The following is a 21,116-nucleotide window of genomic DNA, read 5'->3' as shown; positions in this document are numbered from 1 at the left end:
AAGGTCACCTGACTCCGACGCCGCTTCCAGCAGACGGATGACCTAATGCCCAGTGACGCCAATTTCCTAAAAAATCAGGCGCTTTTGCGTAACTGAACGGAAATTTGCAGGCGAATCAAAGCAAGCATGTCATCCTTCTACCTTTCTACGGTCTATCTGACATAACGGAAGAGGCCTGTAACGTGCAATAGTTTTGAAAATGGCCGTGGAAGAACGACAGCGACTGTCGCTGGCATTTCAAGAGCTGACAGACCTTCCACCCAAATGCATCCGACAGTATGCAGATACTCTGGAAGAGTTGGACCTCAGTCACAACCAATTTTCGTATCCTTATTTACGCCTCGTCTGAAAACTGTAAAGCACATAATTGCACAACCATAATGCATGTGCATCAGTGTAATTCTCCGCAATCTCTCGATTTGTATTTTGTTTGTTTTTTTGCTGACCCACAGATTATGCCAAGAACCTTTTCTGAAGTACAGAGTCAGAGGCCTGTCCTGTAGGATAGCTGTGGTGGAGTTAAAAGTCGTAAAAGTCAAAACCAGCCCGTAAAAGGCAGGAATCCCGTCTGAAAACACCACAGCTATGGACCCACAGCTACCTGTAGGCGTGTTAAGTATCGCTGGCCAGGTTCTTGCACACTGAAAACTTCCGCTTCTTTATTATACAAGTTCAAAACCCCGCTTTCTAAACCCTCGGAAGATGCTTGGCATGGAATGACGTTGATACGTGATATATGGTTCACCACGGTCCCTCCTCACCCCCTAGAATTTCTAGAGAGTTTTTGACATTCTGCTCACCCCACACAAAATGGCAACAAAATTGTACTCAAAATTAATACGGAAGACATGCAAGCCAAAAGTATGTAGGAATAAACTAATTAAAACAAAAACAGTGAGATGTAACTACTATATTTTCACCCAATGAAAATATACTGTTTCAGTAATGCAGAATGATCACAAGTTCAGATTTGGAGCTCCTGTGGTCTCTGCACCCAAAAGATACGGATTTTACATATTTTATTTCTGCTCTGGTCAATTTATTGCCATTGTAAATTTCAATTTGTAATTTGGTTTTGGTGGAAAACGATTACCTTTGAAAATTGAACGAACATTAAATAAATTAATACATAAATAAATAAATACATAATATTAATAAATTAAATACACTTATCGGATTCAAGAAAGAAATAGACCCCCTGCAATGGACTATCCGTATTAATTTTTCAACTGTGGTTCATAAGCAGATATGTTAGATGGTACATTTAGGGTTATGAAATGGTTTTGACCTTTTTGACAGTGTCTAGGTCAGAAAGCGGTAAACAAACAGGTGACACTGGAAGAGGATACTCTGAATGGAGGGACTGAGCACGCTCATTAACTTGTTCCCATCCTTTTAACAATAAACATAATAGACCCCTTTGTCTGTTTGTGTACACAGCTGGATCATTCTGATGTCACTAGAGGTCATCACAACCTCCATTGTTTACTACAAGTTGCAATTACCAAATTCTACCATAGACCTTAGGGTCTATGATTTTACACAGAAAACTTTTCCTCAACCTGAACACAGTTCACAGGTATATCCACAGTAAAATGCTGTGCTGACTTCTGCTCACTGTACGTCCATAAAATTCAGAGTACATGGCAGGCGGAAACTAAACTTCCTGTTATGGTGTTGCCTCTTTGTTGTAATAAAAATTTACTGTGAAAATGAACATTCCAGTTGTTTTTGTTTACACATCAGACAATGGAAAGGAAGCTCTTCCACTCCACATAGTTATGTGTTTACACTCACCACCTCCATGCACTCATTCATCTTTGAAACGAGGAAGCGTGGTCAAATACATCTTATTCATATGTTGTGAGAGAACTGAATTTGCTAAAATTGTCAGATGCATTCAATATGAGAACCATTGCCCTCTGTGATAATTTGAGAAGAAAAAATAAATGCTCTGTTTTATTTGAGAAGAAGATAGTGAATCTACGTTTCAGATTTCACAATGTCCCTATTCAAGCTTTAATCTGCTAGAGAGTGATAGGAATTAGACAGCTTTTACTATTGCCAGCAGTCCACAAAGTGTGACTGCATCATGGAGACAGCCAAGGGGTCAAAACTTTCATTGTACATAAATGTAGCAATCCTTGACAAAATGTACAGTGAAATGCGGTGCCTTGAAAACTTCAAGCGGCTTGACACACTTATTCTGGACAACAACAATGTTAAATCTCACACCAAGTTTCCACCTCTAAACAGTCTAACAACTCTCTGGGTGAACCACAACAAAATAGCAAACCTGACAGTTTTTGTGGACAATCTTGTGAAATCATTTCCAAAGCTGCGGTATCTTTGTATGATGAACAATCCAGCAGCACCAAGTTACTTCAATGGTGGAACGTATCAACAGTATCGGGATTACAGGTAAGAAACAGTTCTCGTTAATTAATGATTTTATAAAAGTCCATTTGTGACCTTTGTCCTCTTGTTTTTATCCCAGATATTTAGTTTAATATGACTAACAGTATAGTGGAATGTATAATTTCCCGACAGCTACACTTGAAAACTTTCAATGAAGAAAGTTTCTATGAATACAGGCAATGCCGAAAGGAAACATGGAACCTTACTTTATAGAAGAAATTCAGCTATTGTCATTTGCTTATAGTGCATGCATTTAGCTTGTCAGAATGCAAACCGAGTAGTCCTCAAGTGCACCATTTTGCTATTTTGTAAACTTCCAAACTTGAAAGTGCCTGTTCCATGTGACTCAAACAGAATGGACAAGAAAGGAATTTGTGTAACAATGAGCCTACCACACGTAGGTTCATGATGTGACAGCTATTTCTCTTCTCTGAATCTGACATCTAACGAACCTCACACAGTACAACAGTTTTCCTTGTAAATTTTTCTCCCTTTCCAGACAGTATGTCATCAGTCAGCTACCTCATCTTCAAGCTTTAGACGATAATAAAATTGACGTTGATGAGAGACGAGAAGCAGAAAGAATTTACAGACAACTTCCTGCACCAAGTCCAAGTTCTACAAATCCAGCTAGAAAAAAGGTTCAAAATATTTCATCAAATTTCTCATGAGTTATTACACCGAGTGAATAAGAATATTTTTTTTATTTTTTCTTGTACTCGTCCTCTTTTAGTTTTTTTGTGAACTCACTAACTGCACTAAAAGTTACATGTAACACAAATGTGATAAGATGGAATACAAAAGTACTTTTATTAATTAATAGTTTGAGATCCAATGTCCAAAGTAATTGCTCAACTTGTAAACTAAAAGTTTGAGGTATAAACAGCCTGTACAAAGTGTTACTGTACGTACACTTATTTGTGCAACGACCTGCATTGGAAAAACGACCCAACCTTTTCCATCTTCTTCATTAGCCAATGCATTGTATTAGACACAACTGTTTTCATAGAAAGTAGTGCGTCGACTGCCGTTAGTTCAAGAAAAGCCTGGAAACTGAGTTTTCCAGGATTCTAAGGCAACAACTGAGTTTAATGTATGATCATCACACTCTGCAATTTGTTAGTCTCAGTGCATGTGAAATCTCCCCTCTGCATAATTGTTGCCAATGAACTGCCTGTCAGTGCATCATAAATTTGATCAAAGTTAATAATTTGAGTAAAATGTACGGTAATAAAACATTTCTAATTGAATTTGGAAATATGAATGCTGCTAGTACCCCTATGTACCGGACTTCTTCATGTTGTCTTTAAAACATCTGTGCAGTGTAATCATAGACAGCAGAGGGGGCCCCTACTACTATCTATAGTATAATACACCAAAGTTTTGCAACATTATATTAGCAAGTATAAACTATATGCCATACAGGATATGTGTACCACAGTATCAATATATATGCAGGTAGGCTATTGTGTAAATGAATGCTGTGGAAAACATTACAAAGGATAGCTGTGAATGTGTATTTCACAGAAAAATCTGCAAAATTGTAATCAAGCATACTTGGAAGTACCACTTCCTTTATGTTACATAACACACAGGGCTTCCTTCCGCACTGACCTAGATCAAATCAATCAAGGTTTGATCAGGGGATCCAGATTTCTGATTGAAAAAGGTACACCAAATGTGTAAAAGGTAAAATGATGCTGATCATGCCCTCATTCAACTTAATGAGGTTTCTCATCACATAAAGATGTTTGAATGCAAGCACTGATGGACAACTTTAGATACTGCACTCAGAAAGCAGTTTGGAAAAATTTGTGCAAGATAAGTTCTGTATGTACTAGAAAAGCATGGTCTTTCATATTCCACTTTGATTATAAAGGTTATCACTTCAGATGTACAAAATTGCCAAGAATTGCCAACTACATAGTGACAGTGTTCAATAAATGTCCATGAAAATATGAAAATAATAAAGTCGCATAGCCATAAACAATCATTTTATACAGTGTCCCTTTAGGTTGAACTATTAGTACAGTACTACTTCTTTTTGCCCCACCAACTCTCATCTGTCTTTTTCTTCTTGGGCCCACCCTCAAATATGCCATGATATCACATTTCACAGCTATTTGCCTTGTCCTCACCATTGAACTTCATTTCATCTTTCAAGTTTCTCACTTTAGGGATAATAAAGTTTAATAATAAGTCTAGCAACTAGAGCTCAGTTAGATCAGGCTGGTTATAGCTCTTTGGCTGGTATAATTATTATTGATGTTCAGTTGTAAAGTTGAAAGAAAGCCTTTATGGCAGATATACCATAAATTGCATGATTACTACAGCAACGATAATACTGTCCTTTCTTCAAAGATGTAAATGTTAGTGCACTAGATAACTTAAATGTCCAATTTCATTTTCAAGATACTGCTTTATATAGGGTTACCATATTTTGCCCTTCTTTTACAGAAATCTAAAAGGAGAAAATCAAAGATGGCTGACAACCTTGAAGCTACCTGATAATCATGTGATAGTATCCTCACAGATGGCTCCCTTGTCAAGAATCAGATACTAGCATTTTATGGTGATTCCTCAATTTTGTTATAAAGACTTTACTGAAAATTTTCTTACATAAGCAGCTATGAGCTGATGTGTTGATATCAACTTTGGATGCTATTGATAATGAATATTTTTACTCAGAGTGCAGCTGTGATCATGTGCATAGATCACTTCTGCATGTGTTGAACAAACTTTACATAGGATTGTCACTTGATCACCACGGGAAATCAACTTGACACACCTTGTTCTATCAGAGGTATGTCAGGTTGAGTGTGCAAGGATCAGACATACTACTGAGCAGGGCTTCTGAAGGTATAGAATTTGTATTTCTGACAAGTATTAGCAAGTATTTACAGTCCTTCCCTATGGTACTAAATGTTTTGATGTGTTATGATCATTCAGAGGGATAGATAAATTGGTTTTTTTGAGAAAATACTGTGAATATACTATTTTTGTGTCATTTTGGCATGGAACATAATGTGCACCATTCAGGTGTTGAAATGTAATTTCTTAACTTAATATGCTAACAATTATGTCAATAGTGGGAATATACAATTATAAATATATCTAACATGTAAATTTGTGATGAAAAAAACTCTTCAAAATTGTCTATATGGTATTTTTTTGAAAAATATCATGTCATAAAAAATGTTTATACAACAGAGAATATGCAAATTGGTGGCAGACTTCAGCATAGCTGATAATGCCCAATTGATGAAGGTACATGAAATGTCCAAAATCATATTAAGGTACAATGAGCAACATTTAAAAGAATATTTGAATTTAGGAATGAACACTAGAAGTAGCTGGATTTTTGCAAGGAAACATATGCTCCACTGCTTCAAGGAAAGATAGAATTTAAAAACAAAAGTGTTTGTGAAGTGTTATGTGGTACTGAGCAAATGTAAAGTGCTTGCATTAAATTGCTACCATGGCTATACTGTCAACAGAGTATCAATGCTTCTCAGAGGGTGTTTCTTTTTATGTTGATGACAGACAGAAGGTCAATCAACTTTTGACAAGTCATGTTGTTGAACAGGGTTACTTATTCAACATTTCCTTATTCTATGGGGCGTATAATCTTTCAGAGCTTGCATGGGTAATATTGTCAGTGGTTATCAATAGGAAATACATCAATCAGGGTTGAGCAAGCTCAGTGTTCTGAGGCGCTAAATCATGTAGCTAAATGAATGGACCTGTGAAATTTGCCATTTAAAGGGACACAGTCGTCGGAACTACGCTCAAAGGTCGTATGGGACCCATATGACCCATGGCAACAATGTATCCAAGGCACAATGGTGATTGATGACAGTTACAACATGTGTGTCATAATCTATCATCGTATAATTTAAATGTTGCAGCTATGGTGATGAGGAGCATCTTGATATCGTGCACGAAATACATTGTTTGTAAACAAGAAACTCGCACAGGCGCAGTTCCGACGACTATATCCCTTTAACTGACAGGCACGTGATAAAGAATATGTGCATGACTAGCAAACTATAGTGCAGGACAAGCAAGCCAGACTCAGCTTGAAACAAGAAAACTAGACTAGCAAATTAGGTTGCTGGACTACAATGATCAAAAAACCAAATAATGAATAGACTTCCTTTAAAAAATACCCTAAATCAACTTTCTAACAGTTCAATTCAGAAATTATCACCTGCTTCTCATTTGGTCTATGAGACTAAAGTGAAACAGAATATTTGCAATTCATTTTCAGGAGTGTTGCATCCATAAGTATTTTGAAAACTGACAGCATTAGTTTGAAAGTTAGTAAACCTTGACTTATAAATTCACCAACATTTACTTTGAAAGTTGCTTCTTTTCTGCAACACAACTAACAAAAATATTAAAATAAGTTACAGCTATTGTTCCTTTCATCATCCATGTGTATAGGGATTACAGAGCTGAAGATTCGCATTTGTTGGTTCGGATGTCAGATTGCTTGACAGTTTTTGATACAATTTTATAAAATGACTAGTTTGTATGCATATTATAGTACCATACATATAGAACGTAACATTGTGAGCGTTTACAGCTGCTACCTGTATACAGCATGACAGTAAGGGAAAAGGGAAAGGGTTAAAAAAAGAGGCTCCAGGTCAGAGGTCAGCGATGATGTCAGAATGGCGATCACCTCCTGACCAATGCTGTGTGTGACCCCAGTGCTTGACATCAGTCTGTAACGAGCCATCTCTTACAGTTATTGCATTACAAACCATATGAGCTAGGCAATTTAGTCAGCTTGTATGAGCATTCAGGGAGAGTTTGAAAGCAAGGCACAAACCACCGATGATGTACATAGATTTTGAAATTTATTCACATTGCTAATTAGAAACATTCTAATTACAAAATAAAGGACTGTTCTTTAACATTCCCTTTGGAACATGGAGTCTTATTTTTAAAACACAGGGTTATGCTGTTATGCTATCTCATACTCTTTTCCATGAGTAAATCAACCATAAGTAATCTCATACTGGTCTTTGTATGAAAAAGAGCAAAATTATTCTCAAGCGAAAAATTAAGAATGAATATATCCAGTGTAAAAGCTTTATACAGGCCAATTGAAAATGGAAAGGTGTTGTGATACTTTCTTAATGGATACGAGGTGCTGAGGGACAATACTGGTCATGAGAAAAAGATGTATGAAATATTAAACAAGTACTTTCCATTACAGTTGAGGAAAATGACATTGCATGTAAGAGAAACTACACAGTTTTCTGTCAGTGCAAAACAATCCAAAGTAAATACCATTATCATGACCAAATATGGTAATGAATCATATTGACAACAGTCTACATGCCAGTTTGAATTTCAAAACATTTCATAGACCCAGCTTCAATGAAATGCAGAGAATGACATACAAAGTATGACAATCTTGTGATACAGATGATGACTAAGTTGTTGCAAGCAGGTATTATTTTTATCTTGATGCAGACACTGGAACTGTTATCTTCACAAGGGACAATCATACACATGTATTGCTCTATCATCTGACACTGATACTATCTTGGCTCCATTACCATTGTATTTAGCCTGCCACACCTGCAAAAGAAACAAAGAATTTGTGAACTGTTTCGGAAACAGGTATGCTCTTGCTTCTCAAATTCTCTGCTTCTGAAATTTCACAGAGTACAAGGGGACAAGGATATATTCAATGGTTCATACTTCTTGCTATGACCTCTGCCATCTTGGCCAATCAAATTTCAATAAAACCATGGGTAAAACAGTATGACGAAATATTTAGCAGCAATACTACTCATATGGAATACTAAAATAGAACAGAGAGGTAATGTCATTGAGTCTCACAGCCAGGTCTGAGTTGGCTGAACACACATTACTGCTCAACATTCTGTTCAACATCCAGGATGTCAAGATAATTGCTGAAAGCTTACCTGTTCATAATGGTCATAAAATGTTGCTACACACTGCCTGGTTCCTGCATCCCACACTTTGACTGATTTGTCTGATGAACTGTCAAAAGAAATACAAATCATGAAATTTAATTTATGAAACACTTTTCAAACAAAATGTATCACAACCATACCCAGTGTGTAATCACAGAATATTACTTACCATGAAACAAAATGTGTGTTATCTGGACTGAAATTTACACTGAGAACCCATGATCCATGTCCTGATAGTGTGCCTGCCAAGTTTGCGTGTTGTCTGTAAAACAAGAATGGACAAAATGAAATGTTAAAACAGCATTCCAAATGAACAATTAAAGATACTGAACATGATAAATAAACATATTTCAGCCGTCTTCTCTCTGTCAATATGTAGAATCCACTTAAACAGGAACTTACAGGACCGGGGCGCACAATAGAGCGATTATTCATGACGCTCATAATTTACATACACTGGGCGGGATTTTCGAAGTCACGTGTGCACGATGGTTAATGGAGGGGTAAACACTATCTGTTACCGATTAAGAGGGATTTCAATTATCACCTTCTGTCTAAATGTAATGGAAACCTGAACAAGGAATTTGTCTCCACGGGTAAAATAAACTGAACGCGATCATTTTATGGCCGCTGTAACCCCGTCTAACTTGAGGTCCCGGGCTTGAGGTCTGCCTAACTGCAGTCAGAGTGAACGTCGACTAAAACTTCGTTGTATACTACAGCATGATGACATCTTATGTATAACTAATTCAGTTGTTATAAGGAATGAATCAAAGGCAACATTTTCGCCTTCTATTTAAAACATAAACAGCGCTGGCAGCGTCCGACAACGTCCGCAAATTCACAAACAATGGAACACAACACCGACCATAACGAAGTGAAGCGTGAATGTCACTGGCAGGATTTTGACCCGGGGTGACGTAATTGAGGTGAAATGTACGTTGAGGTAACGTAAACTTTGACTGCACACGATACGATATGCCTACAGGAATTCGCACGATGCATAAATTTTGTGACAAACAGAACTTAAAGTTTTCCATTGACATTGAAACTTAGACTTGTAATACTGTAAATCCGAGCGTTGATATTTCAATTTTCATGACGCTGTGGTGTAGTTCGCCGCGATCGCGCGAGTAAGCTTGTTCGGATCGGATACATCGCCGTCAAGAGTTGTCTATACTCGCGAATGACGCTTGTCTGTCCATGCAGTTTTTGCATTTTTCGTTTATCTGGTGACTTAAGTTCCGACGCCTGATAACGTTTCGACACTGTCGAAAATGAAAGACAGATGCGTCTTTGCCCGCTTTTCGTCAATCACTAGTAACATTTGTCGACACGGATCGACTGGCATTGGTATCAAGTTTGATAAACGGTACAAAGAAGCACGGTCCCTCCAAGTTGGCAATCTATAGGCGCAAGCTGAATGTGTGAATCGTTTCTGGAACATGTCCTGTGTCACGAGTAGGGTATCCAAAGCTCACATGTTTATATCTGTGTCTTGATTAGGGTACACAGGTGTAATTTGTTGTCTCAGACTAATAGACCGTAAGAAAATTGGACGTGAACGGAAAGCCGAATGCCCAATAGCATCAGCTGGCAATGTCCTCCATAATTTCAAGTTATGGTACGAGAATACAGTGAAGTAGCATTTATATATTGTTTTTTTCTTTTTTCTAATTTTCTAGGCCTTACGTTTTTGTCATGCTATACCTCTATAACTTTTATCTAGTAACGACATGGTAAGACTTGCTGTCACATCTTGCAATAAAACGTGTGCAATCTAAACGCTGATGAACAGCGAGCATGGAGCAACAAAGACTGATGTGGAGCCATGATTTCTCATTTTCCGCTAGCCGGACAATTTTTCCTGAATGTTTATTCTGATGAATGAACGACAACTGGAGTAAACTGAGGCGACTCCAACCAATTTGAAAAGATGGTCTACATTTTACTGTCACTGGCGTTTTCTACAGACAAAACACACAGACAAATGTCATGATGATACTGCAGTATGATGACGTTACCGGGACTGACTTTTTTTGAACGTGTTGATTTCATCATGGACGTGTAAGACAAAGATATCCAGATATTATTTGATTACAATGTCGGATCATCGGATGTATACCTGACTGAGACCTAAATAGGGTCATAACTTTGACCCTGAGATCACATTTTATCGACCATTTAGGGTGATTTCGGTGACATCGTCTAAGACTCGAGACTTGCAACTTTTAGGTCAAGCCCTGACGTCACATACTCTCAAATAGGCAATTTTTGTTCATTTCGATATTATCTACGCTATCATCAAGCTTACACTGTAAAACTCCGTGTGACAAGAAGCCGTGACACGACCTCTGCTAGGATAATGTCCTATCATTTTGAACATATGATCTTAGACAGAACTAAGACTGTACACTTGTTTCGCACTTGCCATTGGTGGATGGAAATGACGAGAGTGATATCAGAACACATTTCAAGCCTTTTAGCACCCAAATGTCTTGTCACAGGAAGAAGCATAGAAAAGTTGCGCAGTACATTATCTCCCTTTGATGTCCGTTAGTGTGAAAAAAAAACGGACGACATTCTGGTGGGGTCCTGGGACCGTCGTCCAAGGACGAAAATTTTCCGCATTGTTCGCGAAAAAAAACGGCCCTTCTCAGGACCAAATGCCAAACGGTCCTTTTCAGGACCACTACATGCTCCAAAAAGAGAAAACCGTGTATCGTTGACTCCTTCCCTGGATGTATGTATGCGTGTTAGTATTTGTTGTTTGTAATCTTTATCTAATTGCATTGCTCTGATAAGTCGGTGCGTTATATTTGTCTCGGCCAGTGGGGTAAACATCGCTCTGACCACGTGATAAATTTGAATACTCATGATTGACAGTGTCGTGACATTTGCAAATAGGGGTCAAATGCTCGTTCCGGAACACGCTGTTGAAAATATATGCCGGCGCTGACAAAAATTACGACATTTTCAAAGTTTATTTTCGACCTGACTGCATTTGCTGTATATTCATAGACAATATATGCGACATTTGGTGACATCAAACAGCTTGATCACGGTAAAATGACACGATTCTTGGACCAAACACGGCACGTCCGATCAGTAGCGTGGCTTTTTGAACATTTGCATAGAATTACTGTAATCCGGCATTTATAGGGGAAGTTCCTGTTTAACGCCTTTTGCGTAAACCAAAGCATAGCAATCATGTACATCAAGCACTTGCACCTTAACCACCAACAAAATTAAACACCAAAATGCCTTTATAAAAAATATTTTCCTCATTCAAAATGCAAATCAATGCAACTTAAACTTACACATCATAAATCTTGATATGTCCATCATCTGATGCCGTGACTAATAGCTGTGAGTCTGGTGAGAAACAAAGAGACCTGATGGGCATAGCATGACCTGTCAGAGAGAAAATGGAATAGTCAATGTCACTTTTCAAAAATGCTTTCTGTCATTCAGGCAGGTATCTTAAGGTACTGTGTCGATGATACAACTACATTATCATAATTGTTAAACATTTTTTTCAGCAATGACACTTAGCAATACTTCTTAAGTATGTCTATACTGATACTTGGATTAAATATTTTCTCTATTTTTACAACCTCACTCCATCAGGTTGATTATATCTAAATGTTTAAATGGAATGATTGGACCTGTGTAAAAGATGCTAGGCTAAATGGATCACGCAGAGCTGCAATTCATTGAAGCTTTCCTAAATCTTTCACAGAACAGGACAGTGTGCTTTGTATCTAACCTGACAGTGACAAAGATTTTTGGACACAGGATGCATCTAGTGCATCTGCACTGATTTCTACATACCTTCCAATGTATGGAGAAGTTTACCAGTGTGAATATCAAATATATTTACAATACCATCAATGGCACCACTTGCTATGTACTTGCCATCAGGGCTCTGAAATAAATAGACAACAAGGGGCAGATGAAAAGACATAATCATCATTTTGGGAAAAAGGAAATAAGCTGGCTGAATCCAAACCCAAATCCTAACTTGGTCATAAACAGCGAAAATGTTAAATTCCCTTGATTGCACTAGCTCGTCAGACTCAACTTAAAGTCGTGTTTGATAGCCATGACTGTAATGTTCTTTATATCAAGTTGACAAAATACATATTTTGATATCAAAACAAGTAAGTGATATTGACATTAGCTTATACATATGAGGCAAGTTCTCTCATTCATAACACTCAGCTGTAAATAACAGTCGAGTTGTAACATATTTGTCACAACCTGTGCCTATTATGTATGATCTAAAACTCACATATGCTATACTAAGAGTAAATTTTCCTCGGGTATCTAATTCATTTTCCTTCTTTCCACTCTCGACACCAAACAGATTAATTTTTCCAGTATGACTGCCAGTGGCTAACATTCTGTTGTCTGGTGAAAATGCTATGGTCCATGCATCCACAGGACCTGCATCCATGATTCTCATCTGTTTTCCACTTTCTAAATCCCATAGTCTGATATGACTGTCCAGGGAGCTGGATCCAGCAACTGGAAGAGTCTATGTTAAGGAAATTTTTGAATGTTTCATGTAGTCAGTTCCACAGAACCCCTTATTTCCGGTACCATTGTATCATGGGTAATTTGGGCCAAAATGGCGTTCTCTGCGAGACTCGCCGATCAGTGGAAAACAACAACTCTCTCAACTTGGCATTTCAACACGAATTCGCGATGCTCCGTGTTTATTTCTATTCCGACGTTATGGCCCAAGTTCGAAAGAATACCATCAAAGCCATATGTCACAAAATTACCCAGTTTTATTGCCATGATCATTTTTCTAAAATCCGGTAGCTAAAAATAGCTTATTTTGCAATAAACAACTATAAAAACGTGTACTTTTGTGTCCAAAGAACGATACGCGAAGACACGTGTACGATTACGATCAATACCTTTCTGACTAATGGTGAATGGGTCAGCTCGGTGATCGAATGCGTCATTGTCTCGTAAGACCGCCAGAAACCACAGGTGGTAAATTGGTCAAAATCGTTGATTTTACGGATTTTTAAGAGGTCGTACAGATCACAGCGTCTATTTAGTTTTGAACCAGAGAGTTGAATCATGTACAGTAACATGCCGCCATCGGAAGGAACTTGTTGGTGGTCATGCTTGCATAGTTTTACTGGCCTGTCAATAGTAGAATCCAACATGCACTATTTCCGGGGGTTGGAGCAGTACATTTTCGCGAGCGTGTACTTTTGTGTCCAAAAATGAAATACGCACAATATTGTCATCAGCGTGTAATACCGTTGACATTAAAAACCTACGTTGTAAAATTGGGTGGAATTCTGACGCGACGACTGGTTTGAAGACACTTGAATTTCGAGTAAAAACGTAAAATTCTGTACAATTTCAACCACTTCAACACACCACTGAAATACGAACCACACACACCGCGATGCGTTGAATTGCCAATGGGTTAGTCCGGACAACATGCTCTTTCAAGCTGCCCATCAATACACTCAGTGTGACAGTTTTCGGACGACCTCAGTTTTCGGACATTTAGTGACATGCTGTTAGTTACACTCACTTCGCTCCGTATCGATAGCGTTTTACAGGTCGTGTGACCTCATATTAAGTCAGGTGACACTGTTGTCCCGTTTTCGATAGTTTTTTTGGTAGAAGCCATCGAGCTCGCTACGAGCGGCGGTCACAAATTGTCGTCTGATACCGCGTCAGTGATACTGTCAACATACTGCCGTCAGGTCAAAGTAACTGAAATTTTGACTAAAGTCCTGATTTAGCATTGAATTTTGAATGTGGGGCAGAATAATGATTTTGAAAATATTCTTTCCATTGTTCGCTATGATTGCATGTAGTTTTAACGAAAACTGCGCAGTTGTTTCGAGTAAAAAAGTACATTTAATGAACGTAAGAAGTGTACAAGTTTTCGGACAGACAATATTTAGCATAATTGTGTAAACGTAGTAAGTGACTTACCGCATAAAAACTTGACAGGTAAATAATGCCATACGATGAAATATACTCGCTATTTTTATTAAATAATGCCTGTGCGATTCTAATACAAACAAAATATGCAATGGAAACAATTATAAGTAATACTCACTGAACAAACTTAGCGAAGTTAGCCACACCGTACGATACAAGGTGCTGAAAGCAACACACACGGAGACAGCCCGTGTCCGATATCTAAGCGCTATACACGTCGAAATATAGTTGAGTCGTCCATGGATTAAACATAACTAATTATCATGAAATATTCTTATATACAGTTTTCTAAACACATCGAAATTAAAAATCGGTGGTTTGAAGTTTCAAATTATCAATACTTAGCTCCTAATCACATTCCAAACACGACGTCCGATTTCTGGGATTGCAGTCCGATTACTACGCCATCGACATGGGGTCAAAACTTTGGTAACTTTGACCCCGAAATACCACTCCCGTCGTGTCAACTGAGTTTGAGGATAACCACAATAAAGTTTCGAAAGGTATGGTAATAAGATTTCGTATTGCTGGTCATTTACGAAACGACTTTGGGCGAAATTTACTACCCTGTCCGAAAAATGTCACACTGAGTGTATTAAGGCTGTACCCTAGTCAAACTTTAGAACGTCATCGGATCGTGATGACAGTCATAGAATCGTAAAGTGACACATGTCAGATTCCTCAAATTGAGGGCAGTAAACACCATTCTATCCAATCATAGCATATGCAACACAGTCTGGTCTCCTCCTACTTGAAAGTAGAAGATGCTCTGTATTTCTCTCAATTTGTGTGTATGGTTGGCTGAGTAGTGGTAGTACTTATAAATACTATTCAAAATCTCTTGATAACTACCCAGATATACAACTTTATCAGCAGCTTGGCTACTGGCTAGTGCCAGTCTGTGTGCTACACAGTGAACAGCTATCACATACTTATTTACATCTTTCACTCTTTTTGTTACTCCTGACTTTGCCCCAGTCATCACTGAGGCTCCATCAGTGCCAAGCCCTAGCATCTTATTCATATCAATATTTTGTGATGCAAGAATATCAACAATTGCCTGATATACAATCTCTGCAGTGCCACCAGGCAAACCATGCAGTTTAATAAAATGTGTTTCCAGTGCACCAGCATGTACAAACCTGATGTAAGCTACAATGCATTTTTCCACTGAAACATCCGTCGATTCATCACAAATGAAACCAAAAACAAAAGATTCCTTTAACTTTGAAATGATCTCACATTCAAGCACATTAACTATTGCTTGTAATATGCCATAAAAAGAACTACTGTGTTGATAGTTAGTGCGTTCATCAACATTTAACCTTCCTAGGTCTTGACACCCCTGCAATTTACAGAGTTCAATAAGGCGGCTATACTTCACGTTGCTCACGTTTTCTTTGGCTTGCCAGTACGCAATTCGAATGGCCGGCAATACGTAAGCTACAATGCATTTTTCCACTGAAACATTCCGTCGATTCATCACAAATGAAACCAAAACAAAGATTCCTTTAACTTTGAAATGATCTCACATTCAAGCACATTAACTATTGCTTGTAATATGCCATAAAAAGAACTACTGTGTTGATAGTTAGTGCGTTCATCAACATTTAACCTTCCTAGGTCTTGACACCCCTGCAATTTACAGAGTTCAATAAGGCTGCTATACTTCACGTTGCTCACGTTTTCTTTGGCTTGCCAGTAAGCAATTCGAATGGCCGGAAATACGGCTTTCGCTGCCTTCGATGCTTGTTTCATCAATGATGCTTCGATCCCTACACTGTCACTCCGTACGGTTTGACCAACATCGCGGGCGTGTCTACTTTGTCGATCCATTGAAAATTTATGATCTTGTGTTTCCTCGTGTTTTTTTAATCCGTCTTTTCTGAAATACGTGCACCCTAAATCAATAAAATGAAGGAGATATAACAAACACCTTTATTGATAATTCCCAATCACTCGACGCAAAAACGTACGTACATATTCACGCACTAACTTCAAGTTCCTCGACCCAGTGGCCAGATCACAATATACAATGAAGAAACATTTCGGCATTGTTTCCTCCGTTGACTCAGAAATCCAATCTCTTAGCAGTTGTCATTGAAAAGCAAACTACTCTAAGACCTGGGAAATGTTGGCAGATATTCAGATTTTGGAGTTCAGTTGATTAATTTTAAACGCGAACACTACAGCTGCGATGTACGCTGAGCTGTCCTCGATCCACGCTCAGGTCAGGGGTCATCACCACAAACCAATTAAAGCACAGCGAGCGCTGCGTGAATCGCGCCACTGATATCGAAAATTTCAAGTCTATTACGAAAACAGAACAATAAAATATTACATATACACCTTTTTGATGTGGAGAAATAACTTTCTGTTTCACTGACGGTCAAGCTAAATGCTCAAAGTATGAAATACCGTGACAAGGGTCGTGTATATTTGCACAATTCTTACTTCATTTTTGCGTCACAGCGCCGTGAAAACAAATAATTGAAGTTCGGATTTTTCAACCATCAAACCAATATTCAAAGTTTTAATATACATAAATGATATAAATTTTAGTTCTGCTTTTTTTCCCACACAATTTCTGCGTATGATCTCTCATTCACCTCGCTCGGATCGTATGCGTGACGTCACTCCGCGGTCGAGAATATGAATGTGGAAATATGCCGTCTCTGACAGACGACCGCTTCCCTGATGAAATTGTCTATGACGTCACGTCGCAATACACTGGCAAATTCTCGCGATTTTTACTTTCAGGAGGCCAATAAACACAAGTTTCTAACCCTTACCATCAGTAAAGATATTCTTCTTGTTTGAAGCAATGCACCACAGACATTTTAGATGTCCAGGAGTACCTTCCTCACTAGCACTCGGATTCTGACTACGTTCTAAACTATTAAGCCATGCGTATTCTTTGGACCATGCCGCTACTTTCCTTTCTAGGTCGACTCCCCTACTCTGATCATAATCCTTTTTCCATTTCTTAGCTTTTGTTGCGCCTGGAACCTGTGTTGGGGGAGGTTTCTCCCCCGTTTTGCTAGAGCAGCCGAAGTCAAAGAGGGAAGCTTGCCGTTTTTTCTTAGTTTCAGAATCACTATGGCCCTTCATGTTCACTGTCGACATCGTGACTGCCGCTATACAATGAGTAGGGCATAGCCGAGCCACAGGCACGCTCGCCTCAGCTGAGCTCAGGGCCGTCGTCCGAACTTTGTAACATTTTAGTCAACTAGTTACCGTATGCATGTGAGCTACTTTGTTACTATTTTATTCATTACTGTATGTTAAACAAATGGACTATCACAGGACCCCAAACAGCTGGCACAGTCACAGAAACTTAGCATCGCGTCTGAAGGTGCATGCGCATGCACGACAGCGTGCGGACAAAAGATATGACGTCATGGTTCAGTTTTTGATTCGCAAGTTTGGCTAATTGATGCTAAAATCTTCTCGCCAAACGCTACTTTTTTCTCGCATTTGCGATTTGGCGAGCGGGCAGCGGAAACACTGCGTATGGTACATGATTCAGACTTTGCACTGACAAATTAGTAAGGATACTTGTCCCTGCTGGGTTGATATCAACTGACACCACTCCAAGCTGGTGGCCTTCAAGTGTGTACTTCAACTCTAAGTGATCATTTTCCCTGCAAAGAGAAAATGAAGAGATTGATGTAAAGAATTTGGCTTATGTACAACCATTTCGGGGTCAAGACACTTCGCACCAAAACCAGTTCGCCCCACACAACTTCGTCCCAAAGCCACTTCGCACCAAAACCACCTCGTCCCAAGTACTACCTCGTCCAATGCCACTTCGCCCCAAGTACCACATTGTACTAAAACCACTTCGCCCAAAGTATAGTACCATCAACTCGTCCTAAAACAATGATGCCACGATGTATCATAACGTTGTTTTTGCATTCATGTGTCAGGACATTTTGGCTACCATGAACCATTTATTCTTGCACGAAACCATAAACGGTATATTTGAAAAAAGAAACACGCAAATTACTAAATGCTACAACTCAGGTGCCGTGCGCGGAATTGCATGATGCCTTTTCTCGAAATGTGTACAATTTCAAGATTTCAGTCCTGGGATGATAGAAAGGTGATTAAAACTTTGATGGCAGTGGTTCAGCTTTTAACAGTTAGCAATAAGTTGGGGGGCGAAGTGCCATTGTTTTTGGGCGAAATGATTTGGGCGACATGACTTGGGGCGGAGAGGTTTTGGTACGAGGTTGTTTTGGTGTGAAGTGGTTTTTGTGCACGATAGTATGGGACGAGATGGTATGGTGCGAACTGGTTTTGGTGCGAAGTGTCTGGGAACCACAATTTCCATTCATTGCTGATTTATGACCAAGAGATACATTAGTCAACAACCAGAATGACATGTTCTATTAAACTAGTTCTGTCAAACACATTTCCTACTGTGCACAGACAGCTATGTCCAGTGAATGCAGTGGACATGTTTATCAAAGCTACTGAAAAGCATCACAGTAGAAGATACTCTCATTTATAAAAACATTCACCCGGCATCTGTTACAGAAAATTAATACAGACTTATTATGAAACATCACCTACAGTATGAGGGGCCTGGTTTTCTAGATTAAATGAGATTTTAAAACTTGATTGTATCAGAAACTAAACAATATTCAGGAAAGAAAATTTAACTTTTCATGACTTTAAAGTAAAATACATGCATTTGCATACCTATCATACCAATTTTTTTTCTGTAAATTATCTAAGGACTTAGCATACAAATGATGACTCTGCTCACCATTTCCAAATTTTCACCAGGTCATCCACAGATCCTGTAGCTATGTAATCTGTCCCATCAGTCTCACTCCTTGCCCAGGCTACACTCCAAATGCTGTCCTCATGGGCTTGCTCTTGCTTGAATTGGACTGTGTACTGTGAAATGATGAAACCAAATGAACTTAGTTTTCATTTCTAGTGATACATGTACCAATTGTCACCTTGTGAAATTCATGACAGACTTCAATCTTCAAACACGGCATAGGGAAGCAATTGACAAACCTTCAGGAAATCTTGACAACACATCGACAAGTACTAGTGATAGATTTTGCCTGTCTTTCAAATGAAAGCTAGTAAAAGTTTGCTCAAATGCAAAAATAATTATTTCACAGTTTTTTCCATAGAGTCAAATGATACTGTTTGCACTTGATCAAACTTTTTAACCATTGGCCATGAATTTCCATGAACATGAAGTCATGCAATGCCCTAAAGGGAGAATGATTCTTTCTTTAACACAGCAATAAACTACTTCCATAAATTTCTTTTCATTTGATATTATTACTGAGAGAGTCACACTATAACTCAATCAATCAATATCTAAGATTGCTTTGCCATCTCTCTATACACTAAACAACGTCAACTTAGCAAGTCAGAATGAACAGGTTACTACGTTAACATAGAACAGAAATGAAAGTCATAAAGATTATCTTGTGTGTATAGTGCCTAACAGAAGGCCATGCATAGTACCTATCATTGTTATCATTGTAACACAGTTAAAAATTACACAATAACAACTTTGAAAGTCAATTAAAATGTGAAGAATACATGCACAAAGATTTTGAGTATAATTCATGCATCAATATATCATCAATAGTACTGCATCTGCATTGATAAAGCTGTGGCCATATTTGGGCATGCACTGTATCCAAAGTCATCAAGAACCATTAAGAAATACCCTCATGCATAGACTATTCATACACATAGTGTTTATCAATTTCCCCAGCATGCATCATTCGTGACATTGACTACTCACCAGGTGTGCCATGATTGTGATTTGAGATATATTTGTTACTTGCAATAGGTTATTGACATCTCTGTGCAGTTTGGATGCAAAATAGAAATTAAAACTAGCAACTGAATGTTTACAATTGAAGTGCACAATGTTGCTATCATCATGCTTGCCAGGAAAAATCCCAGAATCCAAGTCACAGACTTTGAATAGAGGACTGTGCTTTGCATGAACAAAACACAAATAGAGAGCCTCAACTGTGTTGCAAATGCAATGGAAAGGAGACATCTGATATGAATGTCGACAGATTAATGTAATTAAACATGTTACAGCAGATAAAGCATTATTGGCATGTCATATGCAAATCATTAATATAAACAACTTAGGAAAAGTCTTAGACTCTTTACATTTTGACACTATCTGCAGCAATGATTACATTTTAAACCAATATTAATGTGGTAAATGTCATAAAACCAAAGGTACAACATAAAATGACATTTCAAATAAAAAATCATCTAATTTCACAAATAACTGTGATCAAGAACTTTTTCGTGGACAGTTTTGTATTTAGTACAAAGAAAAAGTGCTACAGTGCTATGTTTGTCACTACATCGAGTGAACGCACGTGTGCAGCCGTGTACACTGCTGTGTTGTACTGCAGAAGTCAAAACAAACCCTACCAGCACTAAAACCGGAAGTAGAAGTAATTCTGCATCTAAATCGGGGAAGAGGATGAATCCTGTGAACGTACTTGATGGCGAAAGAGCTCAATTATTGAAAGCGACCCTGAGAATGATGTGTAACAAGTCATAAACGCAACGAGATTTGCAAAATGTACACAGGGTTGTAAACGTAAATCACCAAGATACCCACCATTTTGAATTTGTAATGGTGCCCCTCTCACCCTCGTTACAAGGAGTACTCTCGTGGCATTATAAATTTCTTTATTGGGGGAAACTAAAAATGTTTCTGATTACATACTTTGAATTTTATAT

At 38.3% G+C, this 21,116-nt stretch overlaps 2 protein-coding genes across 4 annotated transcripts; one reads left to right on the top strand and one right to left on the bottom strand.

The window, feature by feature from the left end:
- The first annotated feature begins 6 nt into the window (after nt 1–6).
- LOC139131894 (leucine-rich melanocyte differentiation-associated protein-like) lies at nt 7–5,919 on the top strand. The gene is made up of 4 exons (XM_070698202.1): nt 7–324; nt 2,161–2,421; nt 2,918–3,059; nt 4,876–5,919. Exons 1-4 carry the CDS (start codon nt 200–202, stop codon nt 4,924–4,926), a joined length of 579 nt encoding a protein of 192 aa, XP_070554303.1. The 5' UTR covers nt 7–199; the 3' UTR covers nt 4,927–5,919.
- A 1,347-nt stretch (nt 5,920–7,266) lies between these two features.
- On the bottom strand, nt 7,267–21,021 carry LOC139131893 (superkiller complex protein 8-like). 3 transcript variants are annotated; one of them, XM_070698200.1, is made up of 10 exons: nt 20,802–20,922; nt 20,146–20,206; nt 19,135–19,268; nt 17,919–18,004; nt 12,670–12,905; nt 12,210–12,303; nt 11,696–11,789; nt 8,545–8,637; nt 8,364–8,442; nt 7,267–8,013 (listed from the first exon to the last, which is right to left on the bottom strand). In XM_070698200.1, the coding sequence occupies exons 2-10, from the start codon at nt 20,155–20,157 to the stop codon at nt 7,924–7,926; spliced, it is 918 nt and encodes a 305-aa protein (XP_070554301.1). In that variant the 5' UTR covers nt 20,158–20,206; nt 20,802–20,922; the 3' UTR covers nt 7,267–7,923. The 3 variants fall into 3 exon arrangements, with proteins under 3 accessions (XP_070554301.1, XP_070554302.1, XP_070554300.1); XM_070698201.1 differs by lacking the exons at nt 20,146–20,206; nt 20,802–20,922 and adding an exon at nt 20,995–21,021; XM_070698199.1 differs by lacking the exon at nt 20,802–20,922 and having other exon boundaries at nt 20,146–20,467.
- Between the last annotated feature and the right edge of the window lie 95 nt (nt 21,022–21,116).

This window comes from Ptychodera flava, chromosome 4, assembly GCF_041260155.1.
Source record: "Ptychodera flava strain L36383 chromosome 4, AS_Pfla_20210202, whole genome shotgun sequence".
Taxonomy (NCBI): Eukaryota; Metazoa; Hemichordata; class Enteropneusta; family Ptychoderidae; genus Ptychodera; species Ptychodera flava.
Note: the sequence above shows the minus strand (reverse complement) of the source record. Positions and strands in the feature narration are given on the sequence as shown.